The sequence below is a fragment of the Mizuhopecten yessoensis genome, unplaced genomic scaffold (genome assembly GCF_002113885.1).
Source record: "Mizuhopecten yessoensis strain PY_sf001 unplaced genomic scaffold, ASM211388v2 scaffold9637, whole genome shotgun sequence".
NCBI classification, from domain to species: domain Eukaryota; kingdom Metazoa; phylum Mollusca; class Bivalvia; order Pectinida; family Pectinidae; genus Mizuhopecten; species Mizuhopecten yessoensis.
Genome location: NW_018408147.1, coordinates 21,984 through 37,523, shown reverse-complemented (window position 1 = coordinate 37,523; position 15,540 = coordinate 21,984). Strand labels below are relative to the sequence as shown.

At 39.9% G+C, this 15,540-nt stretch overlaps 1 protein-coding gene across 1 annotated transcript; it reads left to right on the top strand.

Moving 5' to 3' along the window:
- Positions 1-419: 419 nt before the first annotated feature.
- LOC110458511 (tripartite motif-containing protein 45-like) lies at positions 420-15,226 on the top strand. Its single transcript, XM_021510244.1, has 5 exons — positions 420-2,858; positions 5,717-5,843; positions 10,826-10,940; positions 11,076-11,202; positions 14,340-15,226. The coding sequence occupies exons 1-5, from the start codon at positions 1,424-1,426 to the stop codon at positions 14,477-14,479; spliced, it is 1,944 nt and encodes a 647-aa protein (XP_021365919.1). The 5' UTR covers positions 420-1,423; the 3' UTR covers positions 14,480-15,226.
- Positions 15,227-15,540: the final 314 nt, after the last annotated feature.

The window sequence follows — 15,540 nt, the reverse complement described above, 5'->3', positions numbered from 1 at the left end:
AATGTGCTGCTAATAGATAACTTAAAATATTGTAAATATAACCCACTGCACCATGTACTTATTCACACTGGTGGTTGTATATTCACACTGGTGTTTCTCTAGGGAAGATGCCGTCCAGCTTGGATATTGAAGTATGATAAAATGTAAGGAGAGCAGTGTCCATGTTTCAGCTGACTACTATGTTTCGGCTGACTACTATGTATGTGTATGTAAGGAATGGTAATAGGTGAGTGTAATTGTATTGTTATTAACTTTGGGAAAGATAACAAAAAACATGCAACAAAATGCAATGATATTACTTTATAAAATCTCACTAGAAAACATCGGAAACCCAATTTTTGTCGGCGTAAATATTTTCCTTCCCTTAATTGTAGGTGGCTTATCATGTTAGCAGAATATCTATACAGTGTGAAGTGTCAGCGAGCCCGGTCACGGTCGATGCGTTAGTCACTCCCCTGCAGGGCTGTGAACGTTTCACCATATGAAAGGTCCCCGATGAAAGGAGAAGTGTATCTTTTGACCTTTGACTCTTTCATGGCCTCTGGACACAATGTAAATACTGGCCCGGGATACACACTCCTGTAACACTGGCGCGAGGCAGTGACTGGGGGCTAAGTAAACGTGTCTGTTGGAGCGCCGTGCCTCTGTTATACTGAGGGCCTGATTACATAGTGTGAGAGTGGAGTGCGAGTGAGATTCCTGGAGGGTAGGTTCGACGTGTGATCGGAGAACAGAACAGGTGGGTTCACGCAGATACCTGATGCGCGACACACGTGCATGTGTGATGCTGACCAGAGTTGACTACACGGGATGTCCATTTAACAGCACAAACCGTAACAGTTGGATGAACTACAAAGGTAACGAGTCGTGTAGTTAACTACGACAGTATTGTGAATAGAGGTTCAATACAACAGTGCGCCAACAATGATCCCCTACTTAAAACTGACTCCTAACGAAAAGCTAGTGTACTTTTTGTGACTAGAAGTTAGTTACGGCAGTGCTGAACAATGATCCATACTTAAATGCTTTACGTATTTCTCTTCATGCAGGTTATTGAACTAAAGAGACTCGATATGACAATTATGTGAAGAGTGAGCTCTAAAGATTCTCCAGACGACAATGCTTTGAAAAAACTTCGTATTGTCTCCACAAGAAGCTCTATTCGACAGTTCTATAAAAAGAAATCATCTATAGAGCAAGGATCCAAAAACGGTGATATGAATAGTGAACTCTATAATAGCTCCAAGTGCACGGCAGTTAAGTAAGTATAATGAGCTCTTTGTTAGCTACGTAAGAACGTTGTGAAAAGTAAGGTATAAAGAGGTCCCATATGGCAGGTATGTGAAGAATGAACTAGATAAAGGATCCCCACGACAGGTGTAAGAGTAAGCTCTGGTGAAGAGAGAGCTAAACTTGTGTTGACATGGAAACGACAAAGACAAGTATGGATTTTATTGACGAGTGTGTGGCTGAGCTACGGCTTAATGATGACGTAACAGAAGAACCCGGAAAGGTAACAGACACTACAGAAAAGGAGCCAGATGGGATAAAAATAACTCCCGCAGAAGCCGGTTACGGCTCGGAGGCGACTGAGGTAGCCTGTGAGCGCGGTGTGAGAGTAGCCCAGGTGACAGGTGAGAATGGTAGTGCTGCAAAGGTAAGGAGTTCTATCACGTTAACGTTAACACCTATAACAAAAAGCTCGGAGGAGGAAATCAATCCAACTGAACCTCCGACGAGAATATCCGCGTGTAATACCATGGTTACCAATATTAAAGGCTCCAATCGACCTGCAAATGAACTTAATGAAACCTCGTGTCTCCCAGGGAACGGGATTGTAGGGCATGTTGACTTAAGTACCACGTGTCCCGTGTGTGGGAACAGTTATACGGACCCCCGGGTATTACCCTGTCTCCATTCCGCTTGTTTACATTGTATATACACCCTGCTCTGTCCCGGGGGTCCAGAAGAACAAGTAAAACGTACAAATGGGCATACACAGCTTCTGTTGAACTGTCCCTTATGTGCGGTACGCATGGTAATATCTACAGACGTTGAAAATTTACCGCCAAACTCGCTGATATCTGCTAAAAGTGAAAGTATTAAAAGGATAAAAAGAAATGTCGGAGAAATTCAGAGGCCCCCAGCGGTGTTATGCGATTTTTGTTGTGAGGAGGAGCGCGCTATTGCCATGGTTACGTGTGTCGACTGTGCGAGCGACTTATGTCAGCTGTGCGCCGATTCTCACAGGCGTCAGAGGAGAACAAATCGTCACCGACTGGTGAGTATGTCTACCCCGGGAACCGCAGAACGTCGGGCAAGCGACACCTCTTGTGACGTCACCGCGCTACGTCAACTTTCGCAGGATGCCATTCATAGGAAAGATGATATCCAAAAAATTCTGGATAATATTCCGTCAACAAAAAAGGAACTCAATGAGAATGCACAAGCGGTAACCAAAGAGATCGGCCTGTTTATAGATTCCTTCATCAAGGCCGTGGAGCTACACCGGAAGTCCCTGTTACAGCAAGTCAGCACCGTTCTACAGGCAAAAGAGACAAAGGTACAACAACAAGAAAACCATCTGTGTCAGTTACTTAGCAGCTTTGAGAATGGTTGTAGCATCGCTGACGATTTGTCCTTATATGGTACGGAGAGTGAAATTGCAGCATTGGAAACAACCGTGTCAATCAGATTGAACAAGCTTATAGATATTTCGACACATGAGTGTGTTCCCATAGACACAACGTTTACTTTTTGTCCAGAAGTAAAAGCAGAAGTGTTTGAAAACTTCCAGATGTTTGGACAAGTGCAGGGATCACAAGTGTGTCCCCGTAAATGTCACGTGTCAACAACAGGTAAGTTATGTCCAAACACACCTTCACATATACGTCTTTTAAGTTTAGGAACCGCCCGTGGTCCTTTTTGATACTATCTGACATCTCAGCTGCTGATAGCGCTCGTCACCAGTAGTGTCACACTGAGCTCGAGATTTGTTGTAAAAAGATACGGCATTAGAATAGAAATATCCAATAACGTATAACACCCTTTCCCTTTATGCCTTATGTATATTTCAGTCTAAATGATTATTTTCTTATCTGTGGTCTTGAGCAAGTCTAATATATATGGTCAAGAGCGCGTATACTTAGCGGACAGGAACTAATCACACACTGCGACTATTTACAACAAGCGATAGTGTAATAGCTTACAGTGCTAGTAAGTGGGAGTCTATCGAGATAAACGTCGAGGGATTTATCATGATGAATGGCCCGATTGATCTACTGACCAATGTGAGACCACAGGGACCTGGCAATTTAATACGTCTAATATTACTCTCTACACACCAAACATACAAACAGAAACAGTTGTTTGGTTCCTGTGTCTGGGATTAGAACACTTACACAGTAAAGTAAACGGCACAAGACCCAGAGCCAATTTGTTTATCACTATTCATGGGGCTATAATCCATATAGGTAGTGGATATTGTACATAGGGAAATGTTAGTAAGGAGGAGAGGGAGTGGATATTGTACATAGGGAAATGTTAGTAAGGAGGGGGGGAAGGGGATATTGTACATAGGGAAATGTTAGTAAGGAGGGGGGGAAGGGGATATTGTACATAGGGAAATGTTAGTAAGGAGGAGAGGAAGTGGATATTGTACATAGGGCAATGTTAGTAAGGAGGCGAGGTAGTGGATATTGTACATAGGGAAATGTTAATAAGGAGGAGAGGTAGTGGATATTGTACATAGGGAAATGTTAATAAGGAGGAGAGGTAGTGGATATTGCCATGTACATAGGGAAATGTTAGTAAGGAGGAGAGGGAGTGGATATTGTACATAGGGAAATGTTAATAAGGAGGAGAGGTAGTGGATATTGTACATAGGGAAATGTTAGTAAGGAGGGGAGGTAGTGGATATTGTACATAGGGAAATGTTAATAAGGAGGAGAGGTAGTGGATATTGCCATGTACATAGGGAAATGTTAGTAAGGAGGAGAGGGAGTGGATATTGTACATAGGGAAATGTTAATAAGGAGGAGAGGTAGTGGATATTGTACATAGGGAAGTGTTAATAAGGAGGAGAGGTAGTGGATATTGCCATATAGAGCTCCCCTATCACATTATAGTGATTACATCGTCGTCGGTGGATATTGTACATAGGGCAATGTTAGTAAGGAGGCGAGGTAGTGGATATTGTACATAGGGAAATGTTAGTAAGGAGGAGAGGGAGTGGATATTGTACATAGGGAAATGTTAGTAAGGAGGAGAGGAAGTGGATATTGTACATAGGGAAATGTTAATAAGGAGGAGAGGTAGTGGATATTGTACATAGGGCAATGTCAGTAAGGAGGAGAGGTAGTGGATATTGTACATAGGGAAGTGTTAATAAGGAGGAGAGGTAGTGGATATTGCCATATAGAGCTCCCCTATCACATTATAGTGATTACATCGTCGTCGGTGGATATTGTACATAGGGCAATGTTAGTAAGGAGGAGAGATAGTGGATATTGTACATAGGGAAATGTTAGTAAGGAGGGGGGGAAGGGGATATTGTACATAGGGAAATGTTAGTAAGGAGGGGAGGTAGTGGATATTGTACATAGGGAAATGTTAATAAGGAGGAGAGGTAGTGGATATTGTACATAGGGCAATGTTAGTAAGGAGGAGGGGTAGTGGATATTGTACATAGGGAAATGTTAGTAAGGAGGGGAGGTAGTGGATATTGTACATAGGGAAATGTTAGTAAGGAGGAGAGGTTGTGGATATTGTACATAGGGAAATGTTAATAAGGAGGAGAGGTAGTGGATATTGTACATAGGGAAATGTTAATAAGGAGGAGAGGTAGTGGATATTGTACATAGGGCAATGTTAGTAAGGAGGCGAGGTAGTGGATATTGTACATAGGGAAATGTTAGTAAGGAGGGGGGGAAGGGGATATTGTACATAGGGAAATGTTAGTAAGGAGGGGGGGAAGGGGATATTGTACATAGGGAAATGTTAGTAAGGAGGAGAGTTAGTGGATATTGTACATAGGGCAATGTTAGTAAGGAGGAGGGGTAGTGGATATTGTACATAGGGAAATGTTAGTAAGGAGGAGAGTTAGTGGATATTGTACATAGGGCAATGTTAGTAAGGAGGAGAGGTAGTGGATATTGTACATAGGGAAATGTTAATAAGGAGGAGAGGTAGTGGATATTGCCATATAGAGCTCCCCTATCACATTATAGTGATTACATCGTCGTCGTACAAACTTGCTTCTGTGCCCATGTATACAATTAGTGCAAACGTGCCAGGCTTAGAGCTGTGTATCTGATCAGCCATGTGCTGTGCTCATTCTTGTAATGATGGAGAATTTCTGTAACGATCTGGATCGACTGGGTATTACTGTCCTAATGAGATACAAAAAATAAACCACACACAACAACAGAACTGGCAATACTCCCTATAGTGTTAGTACGGGATTTCGTTCACTTCTGATAACGTATTTACATATTTTATTTCAAATAAGTCTTTAGGAAGGTAAACATATTTTTGACCCTTATACGTAAACAAGTTGCGTTAATTCTGGTAATGTGACGTCAGAAGTTAACTGAGAGAGTAAGGGAAGGGAAGGTTTCTTTAGTTATGTTATACTTGTTATTCTTAGTAAATTAGACGAATGTCATTATTTTTAAATAGCATCAGTATTCATGAATAGTTATCGCTCTGTTGACAGATTTAACCAGCGCCCAAGTCGACATTCCTAGTACCGTAACATTGACAACCAAGGATGCAGAGGGCGCAGCGTTCCCAAATGCTCAAGGGCTCTGTGCGTGGCTGAAATGTGGTGTTAACGGACATCGGTAAGGCTCTGAAAAGAAAAGGAAACTTGCAGTTGTGACCGTCAAAGTTCTTAAATTGTTAACATGGTTACAAGGCAGTTACGATGCGTAACAAAGCAATGTTCTGTTTTGAACGACGCGCGACAACGCAACGGTCTGTATTGTACGATGCGTGACAAAGCAACGTTCTGTTTTGTACGATGCGGGACAAAGCAACGTTCTGTTTTGTACGATGCGGGACAAAGCAACGTTCTGTTTTGTACGATGCGTGACAAAGCAACGTTCTGTTTTGTACGATGCGTGACAAAGCAATGCTCTGTTTTGTACGATGCGTGACAAAGCAATGTTCTGTTTTGTTCGATGTGTAACAAAGCAATTTTCTGTTTTGTACTGCGAGTGACAAGTAATACCTTCTGAACATTAGCAGGAACCGCGGGAAGTGTTATACTCCATATCATTAGCTGTAATCGTGACAGGAGTAATACTCCATATCATAAGCTGTAATCGTGACAGGAGTAATAATCCATAGCAATAGCTGTAATCGTGACAGGAGTAATCCTCCATATCATTAGCTGTAATCGTGACAGGAGTTATACTCCATATCATTAGCTGTAATCGTGCCAGGAGTAATACTCCGTAACATTAGCTGTAAGCGGGACAGGAGTAATACTCCGTAACATTAGCTGTAAGCGGGACAGGAGTAATACTCCGTAACATTAGCTCTAATCGGGACAGGAGTAATACTCCGTAACATTAGCTGTAAGCGGGACAGGAGTAATACTCCGTAACATTAGCTGTTATCGGGACAGGAATAATACTCCGTAACATTAGCTGTAATCGGGAAAGGAGTAATACTCCGTAACATTAGCTGTAATCGGAACAGGAGTAATACTCCGTAACATTAGCTGTAATCGTGACAGGAGTAATACTCCGTAACATTAGCTGTAAGCGGGACAGGAGTAATACTCCGTAACATTAGCTCTAATCGGGACAGGAGTAATACTCCGTAACATTAGCTGTTATCGGGACAGGAATAATACTCCGTAACATTAGCTGTGACCGTGGCAAAATATCATTAGCTGTAATCGTGACAGGAGTTATTCTCCTTATCATTAGCTGTAATCGTGACAGGAGTAATAATCCATAGCAATAGCTGTAATCGTGACAGGAGTAATACTTCATATCATTAGCTGTAATCGTGACAGGAGTTATACTCCATATCATTAGCTGTAATCGTGCCAGGAGTAATACTCCGTAACATTAGCTGTAATCGGGGCAGGAATTATACTCCGTAACATTAGCTGTAATCGGGACAGGAGGAATACTCCGTAAAATTAGCTGTAATCGGGACAGGAGTAATACTCCGTAAAATTAGCTGTAATCGGGACAGGAGTAATACTCCGTAACATTAGCTCTAATCGGGACAGGAGTAATACTCCGTAACATTAGCTCTAATCGGGACAGGAGTAATACTCCGTAACATTAGCTCTAATCGGGACAGGAGTAATACTCCGTAACATTAGCTCTAATCGGGACAGGAGTAATACTCCGTAACATTAGCTGTTATCGGGACAGGAATAATACTCCGTAACATTAGCTGTAATCGGGAAAGGAGTAATACTCCGTAACATTAGCTGTAATCGTGACAGGAGTAATACTCCATATCATTAGCAGTAATCGTGACAGGAGTTATACTCCATATCATTAGCTGTAATCGTGCCAGGAGTAATACTCCGTAACATTAGCTGTAAGCGGGACAGGAGTAATACTCCGTAACATTAGCTGTAATCGTGACAGGAGTAATGCTCCGTAACATTAGCTGTAATCGGGACAGGAATTATACTCCGTAACATTAGCTGTAATCGGGACAGGAATTATACTCCGTAACATTAGCTGTAATCGGGACAGGAGTAATACTCCGTAACATTAGCTGTTATCGGGACAGGAATAATACTCCGTAACATTAGCTGTGACCGTGGCAAAGCGTCACTATTTAAACTCCACAATTTCACTCGAGTATGTTTAAACGCGATAAGCACTCTTGCCTGGCCTGGAGAACGTCTAGCCTACCAGCATTGAGAACGTCTAGCCTACCAGCATTGAGTTTTGTGGATATTCTATACTAACACATGTCTTGTAGATACATAGCATTCTTTAAAAAGATTGCCGCATTTTTTGTTGTGATAAATGTATACAATTTGTGTGACTAAACAGGAATTTACCATGAAGCAAACTTTCCCCATTTCCGCGTGTGTCGAGTGCCCAGAACTTACGATATTTGTGTGTACAGACGTGGTGAAACCTGCGTGGGTTACGATACCGAGGATTCAGGAATCAGCCGAGCTTAACTGAAATTAAATATGTATATAGATAAAGCTTGAAATACAAGATAAATCTTTTGCTAATTTCAGATAAAGCAATGGTGTTTTTTTTTGCAATCTTGCTTGAACAACGATCTTTATACTGCAGTACATTGCCAGACACTGTGAATTGTGTGTGTATCGGTACGTAAGAGAACCAAACCTTCCCTGTATGAGGATTGTGTTTATTCGTTTTAGCAGCAGTAATTAGATCTGTACGGCAGTAAGCCAGATACTTTAACTGTGTGACAATAAGCCAGTAACTTTAACTCTATGACAGTAAGCCAGTAACTATAAATGTGTGACCATAAGCCAGTTACTAAAACTCTGTAACAAGAGGTCCATTGGACCTGTATCGCTCACCTGGTTTTATATTTAAGTCATTACAACTGAATGCATTTGTACATCTTTATTTGAAATTTCCTCAAATCCAGCAAGATCTATGTTCTAACCCAACTGGGACCACAATATCTGACTTTCAACTAATCAGGGGCCTCCAATGAGTTGCCATGTTAACAGATTTTGAAATAAGTAATATGTCATATTACAGGGTGTAATTAGACAATACTTAAATTTTCATTCAACTATAAGCTTTTATAAACCTAGAAACCAATTTTTAACAATTTATGAAAACTACACCATAGAATATGATAATCTAGCTGTACCATTTGTTAGGACCGCAGGGGTCAGATCAACCTCATTCAATTAAGAAATGGTTGCAGGCAATTAGGGGATATTAGCGTCTTAAAGCAAAATATTAGATAATTTTCCTCTTTGAGGCCCGGTCTTCCTAGCCTCAGGGGTAGAACCAACATCATTTATTGAAGAAATGATTGCCCTCCCCTAGTGATGCTTCAGACTGAATTTGGTTGAAATCCTCTCTGGTGTTTAGGAGGAGATGCGTTTTAAAGCAAATATGGCGAAGTTCCCCTTCAGGGCCCCGCCCCCCGTGGCCTCAGGGGTCGAACCAACCTCATTTATTAAAGAAATGATTGCCCTCCCCTAGTGATGCTGAATTTGGTTGAAATCCTCTTTGGCGTTTAGGAGGAGATAGGTTTTAAAGAAAAAGTTGACGACGGACGCAAGTTACTATGACTGTATGAAAATTAGCCAGTAACTATAGCTGTATGACAATAAGCCAGTAATTCTAGCTGTATGACAATAAGCCAGTAACTATATATGTATGACAATAAGCCAGTAATTCTAGCTGTATGACAATAAGCCAGTAACTATAGCTGTATGACAACAAGCCAGTAACTATGATTGTATGACAATAAGCCAGTTACTATAGCTGTATGACAATAAGCCAGTAATTCTAGCTGTATGACAATAAGCCAGTAACTATAGCTGTATGACAACAAGCCAGTAACTATGACTGTATGACAATTAGCCAGTAACTATAGCTGTATGACAATAAGCCAGTAATTCTAACTGTATGACAATAAGCCAGTAACTATAGATGTATGACAATAAACCAGTAATTCTAGCTTTATGACAATAAGCCAGTAACTATAGCTGTATTAAAACAAGCCAGTAACTATGACTGTATGACAACAAGCCAGTAACTATAGCTGTATGACAATAAGCCAGTAACTATAGCTGTATGACAATAGGCCAGTAACTATAGCTGTATGACAATAAGCCAGTAACTATGACTGTATGACAATTAGCCAGTAACAATAGCTGTATGACAACAAGCCAGTAACAATAGCTGTATGACAATAAGCCAGTAACTATAGCTGTATGATAATAAGCCAGTAATTCTAGCTGTATGACAATACGCCAGTTACTATAGATGTATGACAATAAACCAGTAATTCTAGCTTTGTGACAATAAGCCAGTAACTATAGATGTATGAGAATAAGCCAGTAACTATAGCTGTATGACAATAAGCCAGTAACTATAGTTTTATGACAATAAGCCAGTAACTATAGCTGTATGACAATAAATCAGTAACTATGACTGTATGACAATAAGCCAGTAACTATGACTGTATGACAATAAGCCATTTACTATTGCTGTATGACAACAAGCCAGTAAATATAGCTGTATGACAATAAGCCAGTAACTATGACTGTATGACAATTAGCCAGTAACTATATCTGTATGACAATAGGCCAGTAACTATAGCTGTATGACAATAAGCCATTTACTATGACTGTTATGACAATAAGCCAGTAAGTATAGCTGTATGACAACAAGCCAGTAACTATGGCTGTATGACAATAAGCCAGTAACTATAGCTGTATGACAACAAGCCAGTAACTATAGATGTATGACAATAGGCCAGTAACTATAGCTGTATGACAATAAGCCAGTAACTATAGCTGTATCACAATAAGCCAGTTACTATTACTGTTATGACAATAAGCCAGTAACTATAGATGTATGACAACAAGCCAGTAACTATAGCTGTATGACAACAAGCCAGTAGCTAGACCCGTTTGACAATTATCCAGTTACTGAACTTTTATGACAATAATCTATTAACTGTGGTTTATGACAAAGGCTAGCAGTGATTTCCGTTTTTCATGACATTTGTATGGATGTATTGTGAATGGAAGTAAGCCTAATGTATATGGTTCGGTTACAATGTCGTGTGATATAATTAATCAATATGTTACCGACGTGTCTGTTGACAGACGTCAGACCGTAACGGTGAGTGAGCGGGACGATGCTGCCTACGACCTGACCTTTACTCCCCGACAGTCGGGTCAACATCAGCTGTTTGTCATGGTCGGCAAGCAAGATATACCGGTGAGTTCATATTTATTTTAGTTTGTATAAAAATACTTATCATTGCTCATAAAACACTTGATGTTTGTGTATTTCACTGAAAAAGTACACCTTGTTGTTTTACTGGCTATCGGCATATTGTATCTGTTATAACAGGACTGTCCATTTAAGTTTGAGGTGAAACCAAAATGGCGGGAACATACGGGTACTTGGCAGTGCTGCACGTTCTGCTCCTCAGCGGGAAAGATGGACGTCCCATGCGGATGTGGTTCTATTGTCCGAGGTAATGGTCAGAGTAAAAAGATTGTTTTAAAAGCATACATTTAAAACAAATCAGGACTATATCGATATGGCTTTCTACAACCTATACAAAGATATCTGATATACTTTAGGAGATATCTGATATACTTATAAACGAAAATGATACCTCTTTTAATTCATGAGATGTCTTGTTAACAATGAAAACATCACATTATTGTTTTATGAAAACATCACATTATTGTTTTTTAAGTGACTGCCATAAAAAAAATCAATGTGTATCTGTCGCCTTCATTTCAAGATTTTTTTTTTTTCCTATTTAAAAGTAAATCTGTAGTTTGCATGCATTATAAACAAGAACCGTTTCGCTTACGTTGTCAATACCATTTGTAGGCGAGTATGGTCATGCGCATTCTGAAGTAGTTTTGTTTGGAGTTTGAAATATTCATATTTATAAATGCAATAGTGATTTGTGTCTACTAAACCAATTACAGAAAGCGTATGTGTAAATTTTTTCCCGGGAGTAATTCCGATTAGCTAATATATATTGATAAAGTTAGGATAGCTGCTAATGATGTGATCCGACGACACAGAGTCGAATTGAACAATGTAGCGGCTATAGTATGGTGAGTTTGAACGTGGCATGTAGATATAGTCATATGCATTGATTTGAGGTATTAATATGTTCTCCAGCATACCTATAAAACTTACAATTTTGCCCTAATGTTTAGGCAACAACCCCGATGTTTTATAGAGCAGGAGATAAATAACTGTGAACAAGCGATCGACCATAATTTTATTTTTTACTAACTACACATACCCCTCATATCGTCTGCATCATCTCTTGGCATAATTACAAAAATAGTCACTTCATTAAAAACAAACCTTGACCGTTAACTTTCCTTCCACACAAGTAACATCTCCTTCCCTATTTATGGAGTTACAGGTCGCTGTTGATTCGGTATTCCATATCCTGTTATAAGTATCAGGATTTTCTGGATCAATGCGTCAAGTTTACCAATGATTTCTGTCTGAGATACTTCAATCTACGTTGAAGAAATTTCCGGCCGTCGTCACATCTTGATTTCCAGCTGTATTATTTTGATTGGTCGTCATCATCACCCGATTTCCATCTGAGTTATTTTGATTGGTCGTCATTATCACCTGATTTCCAGCTGTGGTATTTGATTGGTCGTTGATTATTTCCTTGATATAACATGAGTCATGATTATGGGATGTGGCTTACGAAACGCTTTTTAGCTATTTAATGTCGATTCCGATGTCTGTCTTCTTCCCGTGTCCTAGCGACCTGCTGATGCCCAAGAGGTCCGTAGATTGTACCTGGACCTAAACGCCAGTAAATCTTCCATTCTATAAGAACAGGTGATCTCTTACCCTGGACAGGTGTATACAAGAACAGGTGATCTCTTACCCTGGACATGTGTATACAAGAACAGGTGATCTCTTACCCTGGACATATGTATACAAGAACAGGTGATCTCAAACCCTGGACATATGTATACAAGAACAGGTGATCTCTTACTCTGGACATATGTATACAAGAACAGGTGATCTCAAACCCTGGACAGGTGTATACAAGAACAGGTGATCTCTTACTCTGGACAGGTGTATACAAGAACAGGTGATCTCTTACTCTGGACAAATACAAGAACAGGTGATCTCTTACCCTGGACAGGTGTATACACGAACAAGTGATCTCTTAACCTGGACAGGTGTATACAAGAACAAGTGATCTCAGACCCTGGACAGGTGTATACAAGAACAGGTGATCTCTTACTCTGGACAGGTGTATACAAGAACAGGTGATCTCTTACTCTGGACAGGTGTATACAAGAACAGGTGATCTCTTACCCTCGACAGGTGTATACAAGAACAGGTGATCTCATACCCTGGACAGGTGTATTCAAGAACAGGTGATCTCTACCCTGGACAGGTGTATACAAGAACAGGTGATCTCTTACCCTGGACAGGTGTAAACAAGAACAGGTGATCTTGGGAAGAAGCTATGAAAACGTCAAGCCACAGTGGTGTCTTGGTACCTAAGGCTTCCTCTTCTGGTTCTGGAGTCCGATTGTTAAAATAGTTGTTGTAGGCTGGAATCAACGTGGTGATGAATGGTACCTAGCTGAGGTAAAAATCATGTTCCCAATACGCAATTCCTTCCGATTTGAAGTCCCCTACTGCTAATTTTGTGGCACGTCGCTGTACCTCCTCAGGTTCTTTAGTATGGTTCAGGTGTATCGGTCCAAGACTGAGGCGGCATATTCTAGTGTTGGGCGGACAAGCGTGTTATATGCCTGGACATTGACATTTGAGGAAGCCGATGGATCGTGATACTCGTACTGATATGTTGTTCGTGTGAATTCGCCATTACAGACATGATAAAATGGTGACTTCCATGCACTTGCTAGAGTGTACAGTCACTACTGCGTGTAGTTTGTGTTCAATGTAGCTGGTAAATAGACTTGCATGGCTACTGTGCACGGCAACATACTTCTCGTGGTTGAACTGTATTTGCAAGGTGTCCACCCATTTCGGAGATTTTCATGCAACTATCAGCGAATTCGTGCAAGGTAGAGTCCACTGATTCTGGCAATTCGATGATGTGTAGCAGAAATGGTAGCTGATGGTTAGTTGGTAAAATTTCACGCAATGTTTCCAGTTGTGCGAAAATGCATCAAGTCAGCCGTGGATGCCGTTGTCGATTCCGTAGTGTTGTACTTTAGTAGTCTCTGGTTGGAGACACTAGGCCTATCAAACGCCTTACTGAAGGGCAGGAGCTCGAGGTCGTCTCTGTCGATTGTTTTAGCTCTGTTTCGCACGGTCCTCTTTTACGAAAGCCATACTGAATGTCAGTGTTTGTGTTGGTTCATGATGTTTCCCTTTTGTTTTGGTATCGACATCAAGTTACCATACTGTCCTTAGTGTGTTCACGCCGCATTATATTTCCTATGTATAAAACTGAAATTGCAATAATACTGTCCAGTTTACGGCCGAGTCTATGTTGAATGGTAACAAGTGTGTCATTTGTTGTTTGCTGTCTCTTGAACTGTATCTGCATGTCAATCGTTTGCTGATAAAACTGAGAACAAATTGTTTGGTCTTGTGTGCCGCTATGTGATATGTGTCAATGTCTTACAGGGTCTCGGGGATGTTGGCATGCGCACCCTGGATATCCAGGAGGGCCACACTGGACGTGTTGTGGGAAAATGCTGAGGCAATCAGAATGTATTTATGCAATAAGAAAAAACGACTCAAATGTGTTGGAAGTAACTTTATAGTAAGATGTATTTACAAGTCAATAATATATACAAATTTATATAAGATAGTTTATACATATGTATTGTTAATCAAATTTTTAAAATACAATATTAAAAAATGATTAAATAACGTTATTTTATATTTTGTTGGGAAACCGTTTTGGTTTGTATTTTGAAACACATTAAATAGGACAGAACGGATATCTTCTTCACGTAAACGTGTTGAATGTAAAAATGGATGCTATCATCGCAATCATAAACATCACAGATACGTGAATCCATCACTTACACTACGAATATTTAAAGAAACCATTATTTACCTAAATCTTTCATTAAACATCACATACATCTAAATATACAGTCACTTACACAATAAAAGTCCAATTATACCGTCACTTGCATCATATAAATCTAATTATACCGTCCCTTACACCACAGAAATATAGTTATACCCGTCACTTACATTACATATAACATCACAGATATCTAATTAAACCGTCACTAACATCACATATATATAATTATACCGTCACTTACATCACATATATATAATTATACCGTCATTTACACCACAGATATCCAATCATATCATCACTTACGTCACACCTATTTATCTAATTATTCCATCACTTACACAACAGAAATCCAATTATACCGTCTCTTACATCATACAAATCTAATTATACCCGTCACTTACACCACATTAATATAATTATACCGTCCCTTACACCACAGAAATATAATTATACCCGTCACTTACACCACATTAAAATATAATTATACCGTCCCTTAAACCACAGAAATATAATTATACCCGTCACTTACACCACATTAATATAATTATACCGTCCCTTACACCACAGAAATCTAATTATACCCGTCACTTACACCACAGATATCCAATTATACCGTCACTTACTTCACATATATATAATTATACCGTCGCTTACATCACAAACATCTAATTATACCGTCACTTACATCACAAACATATAATTATACCGTCACTTATATCACAAACATCTAATTATACCGTCACTTACACCACAGAAATCTAATTATACCGTCACTTACATCACAAA

Bases quoted from the DNA above. Each gene is read 5' to 3' on its own strand.
- LOC110458511 (XM_021510244.1), top strand. From the start codon at position 1,424: ATGGAAACGACAAAGACAAGTATGGATTTTATTGACGAGTGTGTGGCT. The intron at 10,941-11,075 runs GTGAGTTCATAT...CTGTTATAACAG, and splicing joins TCGGCAAGCAAGATATACCG to GACTGTCCATTTAAGTTTGA. The intron at 11,203-14,339 runs GTAATGGTCAGA...AATGTCTTACAG, and splicing joins ATGTGGTTCTATTGTCCGAG to GGTCTCGGGGATGTTGGCAT.